This window comes from Colossoma macropomum, unplaced genomic scaffold, assembly GCF_904425465.1.
Source record: "Colossoma macropomum unplaced genomic scaffold, Colossoma_macropomum, whole genome shotgun sequence".
Classification (NCBI taxonomy): Eukaryota; Metazoa; Chordata; class Actinopteri; order Characiformes; family Serrasalmidae; genus Colossoma; species Colossoma macropomum.
In genome coordinates, this window is record NW_023494795.1 from 1,603,532 (window position 1) to 1,627,788 (window position 24,257).

At 40.4% G+C, this 24,257-nt stretch overlaps 1 protein-coding gene across 3 annotated transcripts in view; it reads left to right on the forward strand.

Moving 5' to 3' along the window:
• rcan2 (regulator of calcineurin 2) overlaps positions 1-24,257 on the forward strand; it is a 107,261-nt gene that overhangs the window by 12,554 nt on the left and 70,450 nt on the right. The window contains exons 1-2 of one of the 3 annotated variants that reach the window (XM_036581162.1): positions 2,771-2,897; positions 4,829-5,040. In XM_036581162.1, the coding sequence (XP_036437055.1) occupies positions 4,831-5,040 (210 nt within the window). In that variant the 5' untranslated portion in view covers positions 2,771-2,897; positions 4,829-4,830. Of the gene's footprint in view, positions 1-2,770; positions 2,898-4,828; positions 5,041-12,616; positions 12,801-24,257 lie in introns of those variants that run through there. The other 2 variants (XM_036581163.1, XM_036581166.1) reach the window with 2 other exon arrangements.

A 24,257-nucleotide genomic window follows, 5' to 3' on the forward strand; every position in this document is an offset into this window, starting at 1 on the left:
TCTCTATTCTGTATCTAGAGCCTAAAGCCAGTTAGCAGATCTGTATCATGACACACACCAGAGACTGTGAGTTTCTGCCCACAGCCAAATTACAAATAAGCAGTGAAAGTGGTTTCAGACAAAAATGGCCTTATGTTAAGCATCTCCAGATGTGTTCCTATGGCAATATTTGCCTAACTACAGCACAGTGATATGGTCACCATTAATCTTCCTTCAGTTCAGCCATATATGTCCAGCTCAATTAAAAATAGCATTTGATTTTTTTTCCCTATTAGCTACCTAAATAACACAGCCGCTGTGTTTATTTTCATGAGCTGTAACCACAGCTGGCTCAAGCACTGAAAGGGAATGAGTCCCATATACGTGTCTTATTCATCATGTGTACTTAGAGTTCCTCAAACTTGGTGGGAACCCAGCAGCTTGATGGACTTTGCAAAATAGAACACAACCATAAAACTTATGCACTTTTTCTTAAAGGATAACATAGAAAACTCAACCTTTTATAAGTATGGACTTTAGTACCATTTATTGTTGTAACTGATTTATTAGTAGAGTGTGTAACATTTAAGTTTTGTCTTTTAATGTTAGGAGTGTATAATTCAAAGCTGCTAGCATCCATTAGCAGAGTTGATCAAATTAAAACTATAATCGCTGTGTAAATCACAGAGAAATAGAGGTTTGGTTTCACTGGAGAGAAATATCTGTGACTGAAGTTTTCCACCTAATCCCTTTCTTAGTGTGTAAAGACAAAATGTATGAGTCTTTCTCTGTGTTCTGTGTGGCAGCATTGTTTATTTTGATTCTATATTGACCCAAATGGAAAGTGGGTTAATAATGCCATCACTGGCCTTTGTTGGTGCTGCAAGCAAGAGATAAGCCAAGCCAGTGCTCCTCAATCCTGGTCATGAAGTGGCCCTACTGTGCAGTGTAATGCATCTAGTTCAACTCAGGAAGGCTGATTAATTAGCTGGTGATTAAGACAATGTGCCAGTCAGGACTAATCCCAGACCAGCACTGATGAATGTTGGACAGTGTGGTTTACACACATGCAGTGTTAATGTAGCAATGATTGTTGTCAAAACCATATTTATAGTCAGTTTTGCAACGGCACATTCTATTAGTCCATTCATCATCCCTTTTTCACAAAATGTAAAGACCAGCTGGTGTTTATGTTGTGTAATAAATGTAAAAAAAATTACAAAAATGGAGATACAAGGTTTTGTTTTCCGACAGTGACAAAATGCTGGTTTTCTCTTGGAATAAAATACCTTTTCATTAACTTACATTGAAAGGTGAGAATGCCTTTAAAGTTTTTTTTGTCTGACGGCGACATTTTGTTGATAACATTACATCGTACTGTTCTCACACAGGCAGCAGAGCTCTAGACCATCTGGAGCTCATGAAGAAAAGAAAAGAGTTACAAAAATAAAATGCAGCTAGAGATGAAGGACTGAGTAAGAGCTTCAGCAGCATTTTGAGAAAGGCATTGTCTAAAGTTGGCAATATTGAGGAGGTGGAAAAAGAGGTTTTAAAAACAGATCTAACATGGGCTTCAAATGAAAGAGTCGAGTTGAGGATGACACCCAGATTTCGAACAAGAGGAGAAAGGGACATGTTTACATTGTCAGTGAAAAGAATACGAGACCATGAATTCAGTCTTATCACTATTTAGCATGAGGAAGTTGTTTCATCCAGTTTTTAATTTCAGGCAAGTTTACACATGACTAAGGGGTGGATTTTTAATGGATTTAGTCTTGAGATAAATGTCATCTACATAACAGTGAAAATCCAATTTGAAGCGTATAATACAACAGAGCGGGAGTGTATAAGTAATGAGCAGGAAAGGTCTGAGTACTGAACCTTGTGGAACCACTTGAGTGACAGCAGAGGTGAAGGAAGTATAGCCAGCAAGAGTTATGAACTGCTTTCTACCAGTTGAGTAAGATGTGAACCAGTCCAGGGACGTCAGTGGTCAGTTCATACGGTCTTCACAGGAGAACTGAATGACACTCTGTGTGAAAAGCTTCGCTTAAGTCCACTTGGAATTTTACATTAATCTTAAGCTTAACAAGCTTCACAATGCTAATATGAGCTGCTAGCATACATCATTTAGCATTCTTGGTCAACTGCAGTTCATAAATTGCTGTTTAAATCACAGAGAAATAAATCTTAGGTTCCATTGGAGAGAAATATTAGTGTGAATTTGCCTTCATATTCATGGTGTAACTGTCTTGTCTGCTTTTTTGCAGTTTACTAAAAGCCTGAATATTAAATTCGTTTCTCAGTCTCTAAAGTTTAGATGTATTGAGTCGTTCTCCGTGTCCGATGTGGCAGAGGCACCTTTTTGAATAGTTACACTGATTTAGATATAAACAGTGTCAATCATGGGGGCGTATTCTTGGCGTCCAAACTGGCTCAGCAACACAAAAATACATTTTATGCACCATTTGGTCCAAGAAACCTTTATTTCAGTCGTACGTCATACAACAGCAAAACGAGTGCTGCTGTCTCGAGTCACTTGGAATTTTACATGAACTTTAATTGCATCTTTAATGTTCATCGCGTCTCCAGCTGAGCTGAGCCGCTGCACACATTCATTCATTTGCAACTTTTTAGGCTTCATTTTTTATTTGTTTAATTTTTTCCAGCCCTCACTTTGAGGTCTGAGGAGCGCATTGGTGAAAGATGCTCCCTCCTCCTCGCATTTCATTACTGGCCAACGCAAACATCATTTGAGCGCCGAGGAAGGCCGTCCATTGGCGAGCCGAGCCGTCCGCGCCTCACGTCAGGAGATCAGTGAGTCGCAGCTGGAATCGCGAGGCTGATTCACGGAGGAAGAGAAAAGGGGGCCGAGCCGTCGCCGAGGACTCACACCGGACAGCCTGACACATCATCAGGTACGCACGACCACTCGCTTTGCTCCGTGACGGTTCTCTCGGGGGACTTCGCCGCTTTGGTCGCTCTAATGTTAGCGCGAGATCTCGTCTTCGCCTAAACACGTTCGTTATTTGCAGTCGCGAAAAGTCATGTGGCGACTTTGTTTTTCCAAAGTGGCAACGAGTCCTGATAAAGTCCAGCCCAGGTGCTGGAATCATCCGCAAACCCGCCGTAACTTCCTAAAACCGGTCTGGGGGAGTCGAAGACGGCAGATGGAGGAGACTAGCCTACTTTTCTGACCGCCCGCTTGACCTTGAGAGAAAATGTGCACCTGGCGGATTTTTCTGAACCGCAGCGCTTTGCAAAATGCGCTCGAGCTCGCGTTTCCAGCACTGATGTAAAATAAAAGTGTCTCATTATGTCGACATTTTGCGTTCGTGTCAGAGAAACGAGTGAATCGTGTCAGACGGTGACGAAACAGAGCCGCTCCTCAACTGATGACTCAAGTAGAGATGCAGCAAACAGGTTGCAGCAGACTCGTCTCTGATTGGCTGCCTCACCTTCCGTTCTGACTGGGTTGTGAGTCGAATTTTATGAATGAGTAACAGTTCCACATCGGCCATGCGGTGATTTTTCTGGACATAATGCTGTCGTAGCACAGATGTGCAGCTAAAACCACCTCAAGCTCAGTCAAACTGGTAGCTTAGACTGCTATAAACAACCGTACAGTTCGAGAGATTCAGTTATATTGTTAGATTATTGGACATCAATATTCTGGGCAATGTGTTGTTATTACCAGAGGGGAATTAATCCTTTGTGGACTATTTTTGGACTATTTCCTGAATTTGAATTCACTGCTATGTCCTTCATAACTGAAGCCAAGAGGCTGTGGCGTGTCAGTATTCCTGTACGGCTGATAAGCAGTGTTGCCTGAGAACAAGGTCATGCTGATATTGCAAATGAAATAGGGCCTCGTCTGGAACACTTCATTTTAATCAAGTGCCAAGCGATCTCTGCATTTCATTAGTCCTCGGCCTATTTTTAGCGTCGTTTACACAGGATAGAATGAGCCAGACAGCTCCAGCCTCTATCTATAGCCAGAGTGAGACTGAAACTGTGTGGGTGGGTGTGTGACTGGTGATGGGGCTATTGATCCCAAAATAGCTGCAGGAGGTTTAACAGCGCGTATGATGCTGGTGACAGTGCTGGCTTGCCTGCCGACCAGAGATGTGGGTCGGTTCGAGACCCCCTATGTGACACTGGGGTGGGCTGTCAAGAGCCCATATTTGACTTAAGCCCATCACTTAATCTTCTGGCAGAGCATTAGTGCCCCGGACCACAGGTTAACATCTGCTCACCAAGGTTCCAGGAGGTAACTGTTCCGTTTCCACTCGTCTCCTGTCAGGAGGGCTTACAGTGATTTTTTTTTTTCCTCCCCTGACACTGTCTGCTTTCAGCTCGCTCCACTTCCTCAGTGAGAAAGGCTCAAAAAGACTCTCCTGCTCAACTCTTTCACCTCCCATAAGGTTACAGATACGTGACTGTTCATTTCAATGAAGCGTCTGAGAGCAGGACTGAATGAATAATGCAATGTATTTACAGTACAGCATAAAGAGGAAGGAAGAGACGTGGCTTGAAATTGCTGGCTTGTGAAATTGCAACTCTGGGAAGACCACAGTCATACAAATTAGAATGCTTTATGAATAATAAATAAATACACAGAAACGTCTGCGTTGTGTCGGACATTATTAAGTTACTTCGCACTGAGGCACGTGTCACTGCATCTAGAAGACTGACGTCTCCCACTGAGATAAGTGTTTGCAGCTGTTGCCAAAACTGCTGAAGTTTCCTTTAACTAGCATAGGAATCCTTGAAATCTGACCATTAGGGGCAAAATAAGAAATATGAATGGAGGAGACAGTACCTATTTGACATTTGTTTGTTCCCTCAGCCATGAAAGGAGAGCATTTATTTGCCAGCGGTGCTCCATTCTTCCGGCGGGTCTACCTCCTTGGAGGAGAGGAGCTAGTGGTCCTGCAGTCCACTGTAGGAGACACCTCACTGGGAGACAGTTTCCATCAGATCACCGATTTCAATGACCTCCCTACCTCCCTCTTTGCCTGCAATGTGGACCAGTCTGTGTTTGAGGAGCAGGAGGGCAAGGTAAGGTCAAACTCGTTTTACTCTTGCACTCCTGCAGGAAGCTGCTGATGCAGCTAAATGTACAAACTCTTCCTCGGCGAGTCTGATTAGGGCAGTTTCGCTTGACTTTGACAGTGTTGGCATTGACAGTGACAACATCTGACACCACAGTGGCTGTAGAGTCCCACAGTGATTGTTTACTTGGTTAAAGTTGAGAATTTTGCATTCACACACACACACACACACACACACACACGCACACACACGCACACACATTTTTTAAGCCGCTTATCCCTCTGCCAGCAGTCATTGGGTGGAAGGCATGAAGTCAACAAGGAAGACCACTGGGTGGTTCGAGGATGTATTTGTTTGCATGTATGTGCATAAGTATATAGCATTTCCACAAATTGGCTGGCTTATCAGGTGATGCCACTGAGCCCTGACTTTAACCAAATTTAAAGGTTTTGGCTTGTGCTCGGAAAAGGAATATTTTTTTTCTATGAATTATAATTATGGGTCTTTGCAGAGTGTGAACATATGATGGACACATTGCTGCAATACCTTTTTGATTGACAGGGATGCTAGAACGCTCCAATGAGAAAGCAATTCCCAGCCCTGCATTACATGAGTGTAGAATTAAGCCTTTTCATGCCAATTATCGATGTGGGCCACATCAGGTGTGAAATTCGCTTCCTGCGCGCTCATCCAAACCACTCGCAGCTCTTTATGGAATCAGTCCGAAGTGCGCTTGCTGGGAGTAGCAAGGTTGTAATTTTAACCAGTTTCTATCCCTGGGATGCGTGCCTGAACGTCATTTGCTCCATTTGTGGGTATTTGCTGGTGCTGGGAAATAGTGTCTTAGTGGTTTTGGCAAACCTGTCATGAAAGTCTCTGTTATGTTGACTGTCTTGTATTATAGCAGTTATAGAGCCTGTTTACACCTTACATTAACCTGTGTTTTGTGTCTAGATCACATCTGGATAAACTTTAGCCGGAATCCTTTTGCACTTTTCACTAAAATACATCCTCAATGTGACCAGATAAGATCTGACTGTGCTTTTCCCACATAAAAAGCACATCAGTGCGTTCATCGTTTCCAAATTTCCTTTTTTGTTTACTTTTGTCCCCTTTATGATACAACTTAAGATTACACACACACACACATATATATATATATATATAACAAAACACATTCCGTTTACACTTGTGCTGAGTGTGGTGAAGATCTGTCTCTGACCACCTCCGAATGTGCTTTTTTCTGGCCTGATCGTAATCTGCTCACAGTCCTGGGGGTGTTTACATCGGCACTTCATGCGATTAAGTGAAATCCAAACGTGATCCGATCACTGAAAGCGTGTGATGATTCAAGGTGTAAACAGGCTCATAGTGTTAGAGCTACAGTGTCTCTACTATTCCGTGTCTCTGTGTTTTTGTGTCTTAGTAACTGCACTGACTTGTTTACCTCTTATCATTGTCTAATCACAGTCGTTTAAGCTGATTGCAGTTTTTCAGGCTGACCACAGTTATCCTCCACAGTCGGTAGCTTTCACAGATTGGTGAATTGTCATCAGTTCAGTTGAGGCATAAACGTGTTAATAAAAGAAACCAGAAAATTACAAAAGTTCTAGATTCTTAATGGAGTAATTTATTATTTTTTCATTATTTGGGCTCAAGCTGTATCATCAGTTGGGAGCTACTAATTAACGACAGTTCAGAAGCAAGACAGCTGATCAACCAACTTGGCCACTTTTTAGCCTTGCACTTTAATAGTTTTGTGCAGTAAAAAAAAATAACCCAAATAGGTAATTTCAGTAATTTATATGACAGTTAATCATCTGCTAAAATTTTGTGACAGGTGAGGCTCCCGTTTCTGACAGTGTCGTAGCTCAAGGGTATCTTTGGACTCTAGTCTATTTGCGGAAGCTTAAGAATTTGTTTTTCAAGGAGACAATAAACCAGTTTTCCAGATCTCTCTGTATTAGAGTGTTTGCTACATGCTGTAAATTAAGTACTTGTAAGTTTTCTCAAAAGTCTTAAATTTCTTTGGGTCACTTGCGATGAATTTAACTTTAACGTTAGTTGACGTTCACCTTTACTAGATTGTTAGTCTTGGTTTGCTCAATGAAATGTGCAGGAAACTAACCTGTGGCCTTTTGATGAGTCTCCACTCTGCTGGCCTACACACCCAAACACACACACACACACACATTACATAAACGCAAAGTGCTTACACTGATGTGTCCTTCTCTTGACGGAGGGTGTGGATGAAAGGTGATCATTTGGTCCGTCAAGTGAGTCACAGATGGAGGTTCATCAACAGCTCAGCAGCACAGCTGTGTCAAGGAGATGTGCAATCTTGTCTGACTGAACATTTCAGGAAAAGAGCTCTCACTTCTCTTTCTGTCAGACTCGCTCTTTTCTCTGAGGGTTTGTTTTTTGTTATGGATTTGCATGTTTATGAGCATCGTCTTTCATAGTTTGCACAGTTTAACCTTGACTTTAAATGATAAATGACCTAAACATGATAAATGACCTGAAATCCTTATTTATTTAATTTGTTCTTCTTTATCACGTAGCTTATCAAAGGGAGTCCACTAACTTGGATCCATATGCAAGGCGAGTTTAGCATGGTTAGTTTTGCTTTGGGCTAAATCTACATCTGTTTGTTTATTGTCCTATTTTAAGCTAGATCACCAGAGATCACCTATGCAGTTTTACCTGGAACTGTACATCCTGTTGTGATGTACTTCACCATGTTAAAGCTACAGTCTCTAAAGCTCCACTGTCCTACTATTTTAAATTAATTGGTGAGTTGCCCTCCCGTGTCCAGTGTCGTTTAATTATAAATTACCTTATGTCTATATTCTGTTCAGTAGGGCTGTCAGATGAGATCAGAAATAAACGTAGAATTTCCATTTGAATATTCAAATATCTTTAAATTGTAAATACATCATTTAAAAATATATTATTTAAAAATAAGTTGCTGCACTGCTGTGAATGTCCATGTCATGGTTATGTGTCCTAAATCCACCAGGGGGGCTCAGCTTAAATGATCTAGAGTCCCCAAAAGCACATCGTGTTTAAACCAGTGATCCTCAGGCTCAGGGTCACCACTTGCAGGCTGGTTATCAGAATAGGTACACGGGCACAGAGAGTCTTACACTAAAGTTTAAATAAACGGTCAAACTGCATGTTTAGTTGATTTTGTGAAAAAACACATCCTCTACAGAGAACATTCTTAAATATGTCTTTTTTTATTTTAATACAATTTTAGTGTTTGTGTGCTGTGTTTAACATATTGGGAAAAAATATGAAAAATTATGAAGCATAAAGAGTTCATCTTAAATATTGCAATGAACATTTTTACTTTTGAATGTGAATTTTTTCCATTGGATTTTCTAAATATTTGAATATTGACTTTTTGACAGCATTGCTACTTACTACTGCTCAGTGGTGAGTGATGAGTTTGAAGAAGAGCAATAACTGCTCATGGGCTGCTGCCATATGTAAATTAACTAAAAAAAACACAAGAAACTACCCCACTCAACAAGAAAAGGTCCATTAAAGTAAGTGTTCATCCAAAATAACCTGAGTTTAAGACGTTATTCTGGATTTATGAGATGTAGACCCACTTCTTTATGACCAGATAGGCTGGCATCAATGAAAAATTATCGACCTGATTGATGAAATTCTGTGAAGCCTTAACGTTTCATGAGTCATTACAGCCAAAATACCGTACCTGTCTTTAGGTAAACATGCAGCACGTGTGTTCGGGATGGGGTATTATCCATTTTTATCACATATTTGCATTTTACCTCACATTGCCTCGGACCACTGTATCCCCCAAATCCCGTCAATGCCGAGTAATCAGAAGAGCCGTGACCGTCCGTGTCCATAAAGCAGTAAAACACTCAAGATCTATGATTGGATTTGCCAAACATCCAGAGAGCAACCAAATGCTCGAGTTTAGCCGGGCCTAATGAGAAGTGACAGCCAGACAGAATGGACTGCAGCTATTCTCAGTTCTCCACACCCCCTCTCGAATGAGCCGGGTGAGCTGCTGAGTGCCCCCCACATTGCTGTGATTGATCAAGGAGGTCAGGTTTGTCCAAAGAAGCACAAGCATTGTGCCGTCTCCCTTCATCCCTGATTTGCAGTGCTGTCAAAACATTTGATTGCGCTTGGCACCTCTGGAGGAGGTGATGCTTGTGCATCTGAGCCTCCAAATCAATTTAATAGGCCCTGATGATGATATCCCCCTGAAAAGCCTAGTCAATGCATAGTCCCTGCTTCTAAATATATGGTGTTACAGATGCTCTAAAAATAGCCTGGCTGTCTGGCAGAGTTTGGAAAATCAGTTTCAAGTCCTCTGTGGGGAATGATGGAATGGGAATGACATTGATTGTGTGCTGGTTACTGCAGTAATGCTGTCACCAGCTGTCCCCACCTCTGGTCTGCAACTCTGGTATTGTGTCATATGTTTCCCATGTCATCGTGTTCAATTCAGTGTAGTCCATGATTTCTCCGTTAGAATTCCTCCACAGACTGCTTCCTTCTTGAGTCAGCTATGATATTTTCACTGGTGTGAGAGCCTCCTGTCTTACAGCGCAGAGGAAATTAGAGATGATGCTGATCTGAGATCTGATACCCAGTATCGGTATCAGGCCAATACCAGCCGAGAGTGCTGGATGGAACATGAGAGGAAAACACATATGAATTTCATCCAGTCCAATACTGTAACACATCTAGTCTCAGATATCACAGAACTTCAATCACAGTCCACTGCGGCTGATAAGGCAGTGCTGTTTTAGCAGAAATCTCAGTCTGTCTTTAAATTAGCAGTGGGTGATTTTCTTCTTTGCTTTAGGAAGCAGCCAATATGGCGATGTTCTTGGAGCTCTATACTGACACCTAGCCTATAGCTTTGGGTGATGCAGAGAGTCTATACTGCCCCCCCCCCCAGTGTTGCGGAGAGGCAAACACCCTCTCCTCATTTGATAGTAGAGTGACGGTTCTCGGCTGTGCTGTCAGTGTTGCTCTAAAGTCGAGGTCAGAGGTCAGAGGTTAGCTGCTGGTAACTATAAGAAATGTTTGTTTTTGGATTCTGTTTAGTCAATAACTCACACAGCTGTAACAGGTATAAGTAACACACCACAGCTACCAAATACAGAGAGAAGCATTGCATCATTTTTGTTTGAGGCTGAGCTGTTTCTCACTTCAGATGTAAATTATTCCCCATCTTTCCTATCAGATACAGTTGAAGCTGACATGAGGAAGTGTCAGACTGACAGCGAATTATTTACTCTTCCTGATGAAGAACAAGCACTTATTACATCAGTACTGCTGCAGGATGGAAACTAGAGGTATATTGACAACTTCTATATTTAGATTGATTAAAGTTCCGCTCGGAATGTCACGGGAATGCTATTAACATGTATCCTAGTGCCAAAATAACGTCATACTTCAACTTATATTTATACTTTTAAAAAATAAACGGCATCAACTTCTGGTCATGTCGACAGTGTCTGACAACAAATAAAGTATGTGACCAATCAAATGTATATAACGGACAGCAAAACTGTATGTTCAGTTTGTTAACTTACATTTTCTGCAGAAAACAAGCAACTTGGCCATCAATCTAAAGGTCTCTGTCCTTCATGAAGCTTTTCACCTGGAAAACGTAACACTGATGTTTATCCTGCTTCTTTGTCGAGGCTGGTCTTTTAGTTTACTTCCATCTTTTTTGTTTGTTTTCTACAGTGCCTAATGTAACTTGTTTCCAACACCTCCGTTGTTTCTGCTTGTAAAAATTAGTGATGATCCTCTGTGATCATTTTTTCCATTCAGTCATTATCAATATGCAACTCCTGTGGGAAAGGAACAAGCAGCTTTAAGCAATGAGGACACACATCTTTTTCTTCTACAGTGACTTTGCCTGGCTGTTGTCTCATGATGTAAACATGGCATTGCCCTTAGCTGTGGGCCTGCGCACCATTATGGTAAAATGGTTCTAACAAGCCTACGAAGTCTTCATTTCAGGTGAGGCTACCTTATGAAAGAAACTTAGACAATGAAAAATCGCATTTATACACAGCGTTTCAATATTATTATTTTATATTGTAAACTTGCTTATAGCTGTTTTACAAGAAGGAGTGAGTGATTTTCTAGCTGTGCTATGTACATTTTTACATTAAAAAAAACTGAAAGAAGCAGCATCACTGAGTCAGAAGAGGAAAAACGTTAAAATATGTGTGTGTGTGTGTGTGTGTGTGTGGGTGTGTGTGTGCGTGCTGCTGCTGCGAGTTTCACTGTAAAGCCTGAAATAATCATTTAAAAGTCAGGGGTGTCAGATCGGGGTTTTTTTAGACCCCGTTGTATGTCTTTACGTATTAACATCGCACAAACAGGCTCAAAAACAAGCTGATTGGTTGGTGAGCTGATCATCTCATTGGCTGAGTGAAGCGGTTTACGCTCAGTGACATCATGAACGTACGTAGGACGCTGTTATGCAGTCATATAACTTGAGTTCAGAAGCGCTTAAAAGGTTAAACCAGCAGTGTTAAAATAGTTTATGCTGTTCTGTGTTCAGGAAATTAATCCATTATTTTATATAAAAAAATGTTTAAGCATTTACAAACTATGATACACATTCATTTTGGACTCTCTTGAGAGCGCCCTCTAGTGTTTGACAACCCCGGAAGACATTACTGAGTGGCTGTTCACCTCACTACACATGCTGTGGTTATACTTTGGACATGTTGTTATGGACGAGGCTGAGAAGGCTTGAATAGTGATAAAGCTATGCTAACTGTTCTAGCTGATATTAGCTATGTTTATAGATATTAGGTTCAGAAACAGTGAAAATCTATCTGACATATAACATGTTGACACATCGTCTACTGCGGAGAAAATTATATAGAAATTAGCAAGACCAGGAATCCTCATCAGCATCCAATGTGACTCCGGTTAGCTCTGTTAGCTCATTAGCTTCTGAAGAGGCAGCCTTCATTACTCACCCAACGCAAAAAGGCAGATGTCCGTTGGCTGGTTTTGAATAATGAAACGTTCCTCTGCTGCTATGTTTTTGTGCAACACCAGTGCATCACCTAAAAGGGTGATTCTACAGCCCTAAATGATATTTTATATATTTTATATATTATACAGATACTTGTGCATTCCTAGCTTAACTAGGTGCCGTGGTGGTGCTTTGGCATTTGACCGAAAAAGTACAGGCAAAATGAAAGATGGTATTTCTTTTTTTAACTCTAACCGCTTTAGCATGTTGTAAATTGTTGTACTTTCTTACATCCCTAATGTTCACACTCTCACACTGAACTCATAGACCAAGAGAGAACCTACTTTCCTCCATCGCTGTGAGGCACCGTCATAGATCCACTCCATGTGCCGTGCCTCTCATACTATTACATTCTCTGCTGAACCAGAGGAGCTTTTAAAAATGCATCACCCATGGAAAGTTTGCTATTAATGGCACTCGAGGTTGGCTATTAATGGAATGTGAGGGAGGGTGGTAGGTGGCGGGGGGGGCATAGTGTGTCTTTAAGAAGGACAGCATTGAGAATTACACCTCAGTGGACGTTCCTGAGAACAGAGAGAGAGGAATCTGAAGTTTAGAAGAGTTTTGGTTTAGTGGAGTGTTATGTAGTCTATCTTTCTGCTCTGCTTTATATGGGCATATCAGTTTTAAGTGGGGGGTTTCAAGTATGGCCCTTTTGTTCTGCATGGCTGCCCCTTCCCTTGGGCCAACATACTATCCTGTAGCGGTGAGTGTGAGTGTGAGTGTGTGAGTTTGAGTGTGAGTTTGAGTGTAAGTTTGAGTGAGTGTGTGTGTGTGTGTGTGTGTGTGTGTGTGTGTGTGGTAACCAGTCACTAGGTTGGCTAAAGTTCAGAGAGAAAAGCTGAAACTGTATCTCAGTAACGTGACGCTCTGTTAGGAGATAAATCGGATGATTACCTTACTGAGCGACGTTTATGGGGTGCGAGGAGGGAAAAATGTTAGTCTTGTCCCTCCAGAGACGCATTAACATTCCAGTGTCACTCCTTTATTAACTTGTTCGGCATTGATATGTAATGCTGTCACCGGTATTCTGCAGACTTTATCATCATTAAATGCGCAAGCGGAGGGTCAGCGCAAGTTTCTGCATTCTTTCTTGAACAGGATCATTGTTCACTATGCTAAAAAATAATATTAAATTACATGGGTCATTCTACCAAATTTGTTTTGCTTTAATGACTATACTTCATTTATTAAAGCAGATAATTGAACATTCCATTTTGCCACCATCAAAAGTATCATAACACTACTGAAACTCTTCCAAATGTTTCAGTAGTGACTGTTTTAGCTGGTTTTGAGCAGAACCCAAAAATGCAGCCAGTATATTACCAGCAAACACAGCTTTGAACAGCTGCGCACACATAACATCATAATAATGCACATAAAGTTTACTTAATTGCAGAAAATCTGTGTTTCGGTACTGACAAATCTTAAGGTTCCACACTGATTTTCAGCCTTGGGGACACATTTACCTCAAAATCTAGATCTAACTGCTCACCATGTGGCCATGAGGGACAGGGATATAGCCTCACTTCCTGCTCTAAAATGCAGGGGTGTGGCTAAAATAAGGCCCCACCTACATCCTAAAACTCTGTGTTTTGATAGTGATATGAAAACATGGGACATTGTTTTTTGTTATTTTTTGTCTAAAAGCACTCATCTCACATCAAAATATGTCAATATTAAAACAAATAAAAAAGATATTTTAATAATCAACATTGAAAAAGAAGTGCAAAAATGTAAGTACTATTTTCACCATTTGAAATTTAGGAGTCGGGGTTTGGGACAGTCACCTCCCGGCGGAAAGTACCATATTAATGATGATTTAGCTTATCACTATCCTCGTCAGTGGAAAAGGTCTGATTACTTGATTTTTTAGTCTGAACTCACTGTAGAACAGTCCATATGCGAAAGGAGTATATTTGAACCTCATTTGAAACTCATTTTAGCTTCAGCTCACTTGTCATTTGTAATTTGCACTGCAGTGAAGCTCTTTAGGTTCTTAGCTTGTTCACGTGTGGATTAGCTGAAGGTGTCCTGTATTTCAGAGCCGAATGTAAGTATTTATTTTTCTCTCTTCTGCTCCTGCTGTGATGTAAATGACGCGAGTGTGTGACATCTCCGTTGCCCTGTACCTGTTTCCAGCGGTGTGGAATGCTTTTGCCAGGGGTCTGAATGCCTCCCACTCACTGCACATGCTTATGTCATCACCGTACTCTCCCTGTGCCTCTTCAGCCGTGTTACATAAGGCCTGTGCCCTTTGTAAGCCTGGTTTGAAACTCCCTCTGTAGCAGCAGCATGCAGCCTGCACACATGTGCACCCAGCTTGCCGTGACGTCTGGCTTAGCAGACAGTTTAACATTATATGCCTAATCCTTGAATGGTCTAATACAAAGCAGTGAAACAGTAATTATGAAGTTACTTAATAAGGATGTGAACACAGGGTATATCTGAAGCTGCTGCTGTTACAGTACCACAACAGCTGTTTACCAGTATATGAACCGTGTGCTCGATTAGAGGAGCAGAGCCTCAGCTAGGTTGAAAAAAGAAAAAAGGAAACACCTCCTTCTCTCATCAGTGACACTGCATGTTCTTGTTTTAAAAAGAGGCCCTATTATGCTCATTTTCAGTGTTCATAATTTTATTTTTGGGCTCTACTGGAATAGATTTACAGCTTCAATGTTCCAAAACACATTATTTTTCTCATACTGTGCATCTCTGTTCACTGTCTGTCTGACGCGCTCTGTTTTAACTCCTGTGTCTTTAAGCCCCGCCTCCTGATGAGCCCAGTGTGCTCTGATTGGTCAGCTCACTCACTCTGTTCTGATTGGACCACTAGAGCAGTTGAACGTGGTAGCAGCATCTACAAGTTTTGCCCCTACATGAATTTGAACCGCTGACTTCTTTGTTGTTCTACATTTGGCAGAAAAAACGAGAGATTTCCTCTCACAGTGTAGAACACAGCGTCTTCTCGACAGCGACAAAACCGAACACACACTTCTTCTCAGCCTCCACTGCGCTGATTTGTGGGTGTTAAACAAACTACACGAAGCATTTAATATGATTGCGTATTTTGCAGTAATCTTAATCTCTCAAACCTCCCAAAAATCTCAAAATTCTGTGCATTTCTGTGTTTATTTCTGAAATCTGTTAGTGTCTCAGTTCTGCTGTTCTGCGTCACTGAAATCATATGGCCCTCCAAGTTATTGTAGTTCTTGACTTTGAGTCATGTTGCGATTACTCACTGTAACTCACTCAGTTAAAAGGTATTTAAAGGATGAAAGTATGAATAAAATTGTGGACAGTGGATAAAACTGCTCACGCATGGAAGATTAGAGGTTCAGTTCCGCTGCTGTAGTAATGAGAGAACAGAACATTAGGAATGCATAAACAAAACTTCTCTAATATTACATTCACCTACCACTGTAAGTAGCTCTGCGTAAGAGCATCTGCAAAAAAAAATAATAAAAATTTGTACTTTTTATCTTTTGATGTTTTGCTTTATGTGGCAGCCAATTATTTTTTTCAGAATCAATTAGTTGATCCATTATGACTTTGATTATTCAGTTAGTGGGAAACAACCCAGATATTAGTCTGGCAAAAGTGTTTCATTCACCAAATTAAAATACAAGGCTGGTTCTTCCTTTACTGAAAAAACTTAAAACACATACTTATCTTCTTGTTTATGTTTTCTAAAAAGAGCTTTTATCAGGGTCACAGCGACAGGCGGCAGCTGAGAACTGTACTTTTAAAAGGTGCAGAAACAACAAAGGAACAACGTCCAAGTCCAAGATGATGAATCAAAATTAAAAACCACCTTTGTGCTCCACAAACACATTTAATGAAAAGTGATCTTGTGGGTCACACTAACTGTCCGAAACAGAGTTTATTTAAAAAAAAAAAAAAAATGAACTGTTTTTTTTTTAGTGGACGAGAGGCTAAAACCTGGAGAAAAATCTAAAACATCTGAGCGGGTCTGTGTGCATTAGCATACAAGCAGCCCTGATAACCGTCCAGTTTAGCCATGAAGTTTTAGACCAACAGTTTCAAAATCCAGCTCATCCCTTCAGCCAGAGCTGCTCTTTCTGTCTGCTACACGAAAACAAATTTATCTGACAGTGTTTTCTTTTGACTAAAGTTTTAATAAGATTTTAGTATCTCACCATGTCAAGTTTCTGATGTTATGCAGTGTACATTCTCTCTTATACTCACACCTGACGGTCATGCTGCCCACTGAGCTTTGTTTTAAATATTGTACAGGAAACTGTCTTTTTAGATGACATTAAAGTGAAGTGCTTTAGGGTTTTTTGGGGGGTGTACAGCTCTGTACTGCCGGCTCTGTAGTTCCCTCTTTCAGTCATGTGATGCTCAAACTGTAAACTGTTAACTAAACTTGATTAGTGGCCAACAAATCTATATTATCAATGTTATTGATATTGATAATGTCAATTAGTTGTTGCAGCCCAAAAATATTTACATAAAATGTTAGCAAAATGTAGTAATTGCCATGTGTGATACTGCTACGCCATCCAGTAACATGATGTTTACTGGTGGACTATTAGCTTTTGTTCCTTGTTAGCTGCATTAACCTCTTCAACAGTAAACTGAGCTCACCAAACATATCTTGGCTGATCAACAGTGTTTTGGGCTGAGGGGAAAATCTGCATAATTTTTATTGATTTTTCTCCAAAATATTCCTTAAAAGTGGCCGGTTACAAACTGTTTTCTCTACATCAGTAAAATAGACGGGTATTCAGGTGACCTAAAGAGTCAATAAAAGAATTTTACTGCTATCATTGTATTTAGTATCGGTCATTCTTTATCCACAATCACAAAACAATGCGTGTTGCAAAAGGAGGCCAAGGCCCTGATTTATACTAATCAAGGAGCAGAGAGGGTCTATTAGCCTGCAGCTGCTTCCTGGATTAACTGCACAATTGATATTTAAAGTCCCTTATTAAAACAGAATATAGTGGTGTTATCATGTCCATTATCGAAAGGCTGAGGGCTGGAGAGCACCAGTTGTTCATATAAGCCATGAACTCAGTGTGTTTGGTTAAGGTTTTAATGTCTAGATGAGACAATGGTGGGGGGGGCGTTGAGGATGTGCACTGCTAATGCAGTTAGGAATGTAAACCTCTGACATTGCACCAACGTTCCTGAAGCATTTGTGAGGTTCAGCCGGTTCCTGTGAGGCTGCTGCTCTGACTGGATGATTCTGTGTGTATTTTTGAGCTGTAACAGTGTGTTGAAATATTGATATGAGCTTACTGAGTGTGCACTTGTGAGTCAGAGTGTGGAGAAGAGCAGTTTCACTGCGCTGAGAGGCTGGAAATAGATCACACGCGCACACATTCGCATACACACTCGCATTACTCACAGCGAGGGCTCTCTTTAACAATACTGCAGAGATCAGTGCCATTGTTGCCTCCCGCCTCTGTAACCGCTACGTAAAGCGGCAGAATGTTTGCTATGATTAATGATCCTCACCACTACAAGCAGAACAATAACCAGTCATCAATAGAATTAAATGTCACAGTCGTTTTTCTCCTACACCTCTCAGCGGTTTCAGTCAGCTTCAGATGAGGTTTTTTATTTTCTTTATTTTTTTATTGGAGTCAGTTGCAAAATGACCTTAACATACATTACAGATTTTGAAAAAATACTTTTGAACGACCCAATTTCATTAAGAATACACCACACATCTGGTGAAGAAGGCCCAACAGCACCTCTTCTACCTCAGGAGGCTGAGGAGATTTGGTGTGAACCCCATGTACTCAGGACACTTTACATCTGCACTGTTGAGAGCATCCTGAGTGGGTGTATCTCCGCCTGGTACGGGACCTGCACTGCTCTTGAATGCAAGGCTCTGTAGAGATACAGCTCTATATCACTGGGGTTCAGCTTCCATTTACACCAGTCGCTGTCTGAAGACCAGGAGGATCATCAGGCTCCACCCACCCAAACTGCTGTCTGTTCTGGCTGCTGCTGAATGGCAGACATTACAGATCAGCCGATTCCAGAATGGCTTCTTTTCCCAGGCCATTTTTTTTAGCGATACACAATCATACCGGTCTATAATTTGGGTATGTTACATCTTGTGTATTGTATTGTCATTTTGTATTGTTGTATCATGACTAGCATGACAGCTTATGGCTAGCTTGTTAGCTTGGGGCTAACGTATTAGCTTGTGGCTAGACCATTAGAATAAACTTTATTTCAGATCTTTGTCATGTTGAGTGCTCTAGACTGAAAACTATATCACATCAAATCTAATAGTGAATTTTGTGAACCGTTCTAACGCTAAAGTAGCCTAAAGTAGTAGATATGCTGTAACTAGTTGACTCTCACGGTTAGCAAGACTAGCCTAGCTAGCACAATGGCAATGTCACTAAAACACTTGTAGCTATATAAACAGCCTGCCTCTCACCCTGTAGTCAGGGTGGTAGTCAGGGTGGTATTCAAGGTGGTATTCAGGGGGTCCCATATTGGCTGGCTACTCCATCACTGGCTGGCTGATTACTCACTCACCATAGCGCTGCTAATGCTAACTACACAATACCTGTTTTAACAGTTCTTCTTTTGGAAACACTCTTTTCCAGTTCCACACATTATTTCAGATTTACAGATAAGCTACGGCACAAACAAAGATTTTCAGAAGTATCTCGGGCACAGTTACAGTCGCTAGGCTATGTAGGACCACCTGAAAGAAACCAGTGTGCTACAGCACCACCCTGAGGCAGAGCAGTGCATATGTAGAATACCAAAGACAGAATCTCACTGATTGTGGGTGGAAAAGCTGAACAATGAACTTTCTCTGAATTTGTATTTGCATTTTACATTTTTTACATCTGTTGTTCCCTATTAGACAGCATTACATCATTATAACTTTCAGGGACTTTCAGGGACCCCCCCCCCCCAGTTACATTACTGACAATTTCAAATATTATCTTAATTTATGTAATTTTGTATTGATATTCATTCTGGTCATATTTTAGTGATCCTAGTTTAAATTGAAAGTTATGCTTTAGCTGGCATGTGTTCTGTAGCAGAGCGTCTAAGAGGGCTTATCTATCTGCTGTGGTCTCTGCTGTCATTCATAACTCAGTGGAGAGACCGATGACCTCATGTTCTGGTGGAGTCCTGCAGTGAAGCCCTCTCCAGTCCATCAACCTCCAATCATTCAGACCCTAACTCCAGCACGTTGGGGGCAGTGAGGGGGTGGTGTCAGGGCAAAAATCACTCATTACAGCTTTAGCAGAGGCGGGCAGCACTTCCCAGCCTGCACGCTGTCACGTGACCGCTTACAAAACACAAGGTTCTACCCTTGATTTGACATACCGGTTCTGGGAAATGATTGCATAAAGCCTTTTAGCGTATTATGAAAGTAGCGATGCACAAATAGTGAATTTTTATGGCTGAGTTTAAATATTTCACAATCATACATTTTCAAAGAACACAGAACTGCCTACTAACGTGGTTCTTTTAGACCAGCAGCCCCTGGAGATTCACTTTCCCGCAGACCCTAATCCACTTTACCTGATCCATCCAGTTATTGTCTCTGGAAGTTCCTGATTAACTGAATGAGGTGTGTTAGATTTGGGTTGGAGGTGAAACTTGCAGGTTGGTAGATCTCCATAAGTGGCGTTGGTGACCACTGTTATACTACAATAATAAATCTGACATATTCCTCACGTTTCTAGAATGAATGCATGTATGTATGCACATACATAACATTCATCACAAATTAAGTATATTTGAAGTAAATATTTCCTACTTAATAACATGGTTATGTTTAACAACCAGCTCAGCAGAAAGCTAACAGGGTAACAGGCTCGTCTGAGTATTTAACTTTTAGGTTAAAGTATTTACTAAAGAAACAAAGTTAAAAATATGTGACATGCAAGTTTTACAAGTATCAGTGTTTTGCACTTAAAGCTTGAACTGCCATAATAGTATTAACCCCTTAAAATCCCAGACTTACTACATACTAATGGTTATTATTCAGTAACTGCAGGTACTTCAGTGTGAGCTGGTTGAGCTAAGCTTGGGTTGTAGAAGTGTGTAATAAAACTTTTAAGGGGTTAAACACACTGTGGTTAAAATTCCCATCCCTCCCTTTTTAATGAGCAATAAAGTAAATTCACATCATGTTTGTAAAATTGTAACACATTTTTGACAAATTAAAGATAGATCGGCTGGTCGTGACCCTTAGAAGCTTATGAGTATTACTTTTGCTTTACTATTCCATTCAAATATTATTTAAATATGTAATAAAGTAATTATATTTGAATAGGATAGTTCATTTTTTTCTTCCATCTGTTTCCATGTTGAGATATGACATTGTAACATTGTAAAAACATATAGACATTGTAAAAATGTAACAGATGTTTTTCTTTTTGAAAAACAAGACTGCATACACAAATATAATATTTAATCAAATACAAATCATAACTGTAATGTAAAAACTTCAAGTTGGCTTGACAAATTTGTTGCTGTAGAATCCCAAGTGGTTGCTAAGATGTTGCTGGGCCATCACTGTGGTATCCCAGGCGTTGGCTGGGCAGTTGCTATGGTATTTTAGGTAGTTGTTAAGGTGTTGCAAGGCCATAACTGTGGTGTCTACAGTGGTTGTTATGGTGTTGCTGGGCCGTTGGTATGGTATCCCATATGGTTGTTAGGTGTTGTTAGGCTGTTACTATGATACTCAGGTGAATGAGGGGCAGTGTGAGGGGTGTCCTTTGTGACATTATTTGTTGCTGTTAAGGCCAGAAAAAACGCTTTGTTGATGTTTGTCCGGTTGGTATACACTGACCATTATAGATTTGGACATTCTCAACATTCCACTGTTCATTTCCTAAAACTACGAACTGTAAAAAAAGAAATGTATAATAATAAGAAGATAACAAAGAACAGTAAGTCAGCTTTGTGAAGCCTCTTTCACTTACGAACACAGATGAGGTGTGGATTGAAAGTCTAGAATCTTTACTTTTCTCAAAATTTCTCTGTGAGTGTCAAATAATCAGCTATGGGTGAAACATAACGTCGAATTACACCATGTATTTGTTATTATTGATGGTAACCACAACTTGTAATAAGGGTCAGTGTGGGTGTGAGAGATGCAGGGGCATGTTAGTGTAGAATTTATATGTAAATGTGATTTGACAATGTTTTTTTTTAAATAATCACACCTGTTCCTTATATATATTTTTGGTAATAAAGCCCTCAAAACCAGCTTTATGTGCACCCTTACTACACTGACAGCTTGGAAATATTCTAATATAAAAAATTATTCATATAGGCATATACCAGAGGTTTTACTTGTGTTTATACATGTATTGTTGTCAGAGCCATGATGGCTCAGTGCTACAGTGTGTACAGCATATCTCTTCCTAGTCTGAAGGCCTGAACATCATTATAGGAGAACTGAACTTGGCTGAGAGTTCACGGACCTGCACTAGTGGAGCTGTGAACTCTCCAGCACACGACGGGCCGGCTCTCGTTCTCACCTCATGTCACCTCATACTATCTTTAATGCAGCTGAGATTATAACATAATGTCTGTCCCCTAAAACTTCCAGCTATTGAAAGGGCAACAACCCTGACTCCAGTCCAGGCATTGTTAGCTCCATGTTGGTCTGCAAAAACAACAGCTACGATATATTCACTCTTTATTCACTCTGGAATGTCTCAGTTCTTGCGTTTCTAACAGTCTTTCACAAGGTAAGTGAAATAAAGTGAAATAAAGTGTTACTTAGGCTCCTATTTGAGAATCCAGAATCTCTCCAGGCTGTACATAGTTGCCTCTAAAGCCAGTGATTTTTATTCTCAGTAGCTCTTGTTTGCTTCCTCAGAGTATTTCACCTTTTGGCGTTTTTTAAGTGGTGATATTTACATTAACAGGTCTTCATCACCTTTGTCCAATGTAGAAAACACGAATAATTAGGAGACGGAATTATTTCCACCTTTTTCTGTTTGAAACATTGCTGATGTGTCATAACTCATTCTGTGCTCCATCTTTCCGTTGTCTGTGTTTTATAATATCACTTCTAATGACCTTTCTGAATCAGGTCATCGGCTGTCATTCACATCTCAGCCTGTACATTAATGTTTGATCTTAAAGGTCTGGCCTGATGTTAACTATCTTCTTACCTCCCTGGAAAAGACGACACCTTCTTATTCTCCTGTCAGGAATGTGGGATTCATTTGTCTAAGTATGCTCAGTGCCAGACAGTTTGGACAAACTTTGCCTTTTCTCCCCTTTGCATAATAACAAATACAACAGGGCTCAAATGCCTTCAAGTAAAGTCGGTTAATGCAGGCAGATTAGGAGCACGTCTCCAGTTAAGATGTGGTATTTAGTGTTTGGGATGGGGAAGATTAGACGAGATCTGTCCTAAGCCGGGTTGTTCCTTCGCTGAATGATAAATGAATCCAGTGCAGAAACAATGCTCCAGTTCCTCTGAGCTCAGGACTGGTTATGAAGTGTTTGTAGAGATGTGTCAACATAAAACAGCTGTGTAAATTTTCACCTTTGTCTGAATTGTTATGAATCAGTAAATATGCAGAGAAAGTCCACTGAATTTAGAATAATCTTGAGGGACTTTACTCTCAACCCAATAACCTGGACTTCAGTTTTTAAGATAAGATAAGATAAGATAAGATAATCCTTTATTAATCCCACAATGGGGAAATTTGCGAAACATAAAGCTGGTTTCGTATATTTTCATAATAATATACGATAACTGGCACCTTGTTGTGGGTGGTACTGATACCAATAGCTGACGTGTTTACCAGTTCATTCTGACTGGCAGGAACAGTGAACACCCAGTTTTCACCAAACCGTTTTAGCAGTGAACATAAAAAACATTCCTCAACAGCAAATGAGCTCCTTAAACTGGACAAAGGTGGAAATTTACACAGCCGATTTTGTTGACACACCTCTGCCTTTGTCTTTGTCTTTACACTAAAATTGTAACCCCTCTAAAACTTTTTACCAAACGTTTCAGCAGAAAAAGAGAATTAAGCTGTTAATTGCAATTATTTATGTGATGGTTAATCGTCTGCTGAACTTTCATGATTGTGATTTCTGAGCCCCAACAGTAACGGTTTATTAAAGTGTGCAGAAGTGTTTCTCTGTAGACGATGTTCACATACTTTCCCTTAGACAATCAGAAAAACATGGAACTTTTATTTATCACTGTACATCACTTGTTATTTGTTATCCTATCTCAGTTCTGTAAGTCGCTTGCAGAAGCATTAATTCACACTGTCCAAGATTGATTTACCTCTTTACTAGAAATATTGATTTTCCTCGCACTTGTGCTGGAAATGTTTTATTGTTTTTTGCTCCGTCGTCCTCAAATGCAGGATAAAAGGTCAGTATATTTCTGGAATAAAAAAACAGTGACAGTTTTAGCTAATTTTGGGCTTAACTCAAAAACACTAGCCAGTACATGACTAGCAACAGTCATGCAACACTTAAACAGCTGTACACACACACACACACACACACACACACACACTAAGCCGCTTATCCTCCTGGGTTGCGAGTGTCTGACTGTATGTCTTTGGACTGTGTGAGGAAACCGGAGCAGGTTGTACACACAAAAAAATCATAATATTTTTATTAACACACAAGAAAGTTTGCTTAAAGTTTCGAGTGGCAGTTCTTAAGCTTCACTGATTTTCGGACTTTGGGACTTGGGACTGTAAAATAAAAAAACAAAATAATTTATTATTTTCACACGTTGAAATTTAGGGGTTAGGGCTTGAGACGCAACCACCCCATAAGAATAATTACATGGTGACTTTGTATATATTATTACTATCAACTACTATCTACATCTATCATAGATTATTACTATCTCAGTGAATGCTTTGGGTGTAAATAGATCATAACATAATCACTTTGATTAATCATTTGCTATATTGTTATAGTACTTAGCCTCAAAATGAATCTATGTCCGTCACTGATTTGAAGCAGACCCCGATCCCAGTTGTGCCTGCATGGTTGCGTTTCCCCACACAGAGATCATGACAATTACTGACATTTACAGTCGATCTGGGAGGCTTCAGACACCCTGGAGAGATGGGGCACGGATGGAGCACCCTCAGGCTTCCTCAGCTGCTGTGCAATGGCCTTGGCATTGGGGCAGGCCACTGTC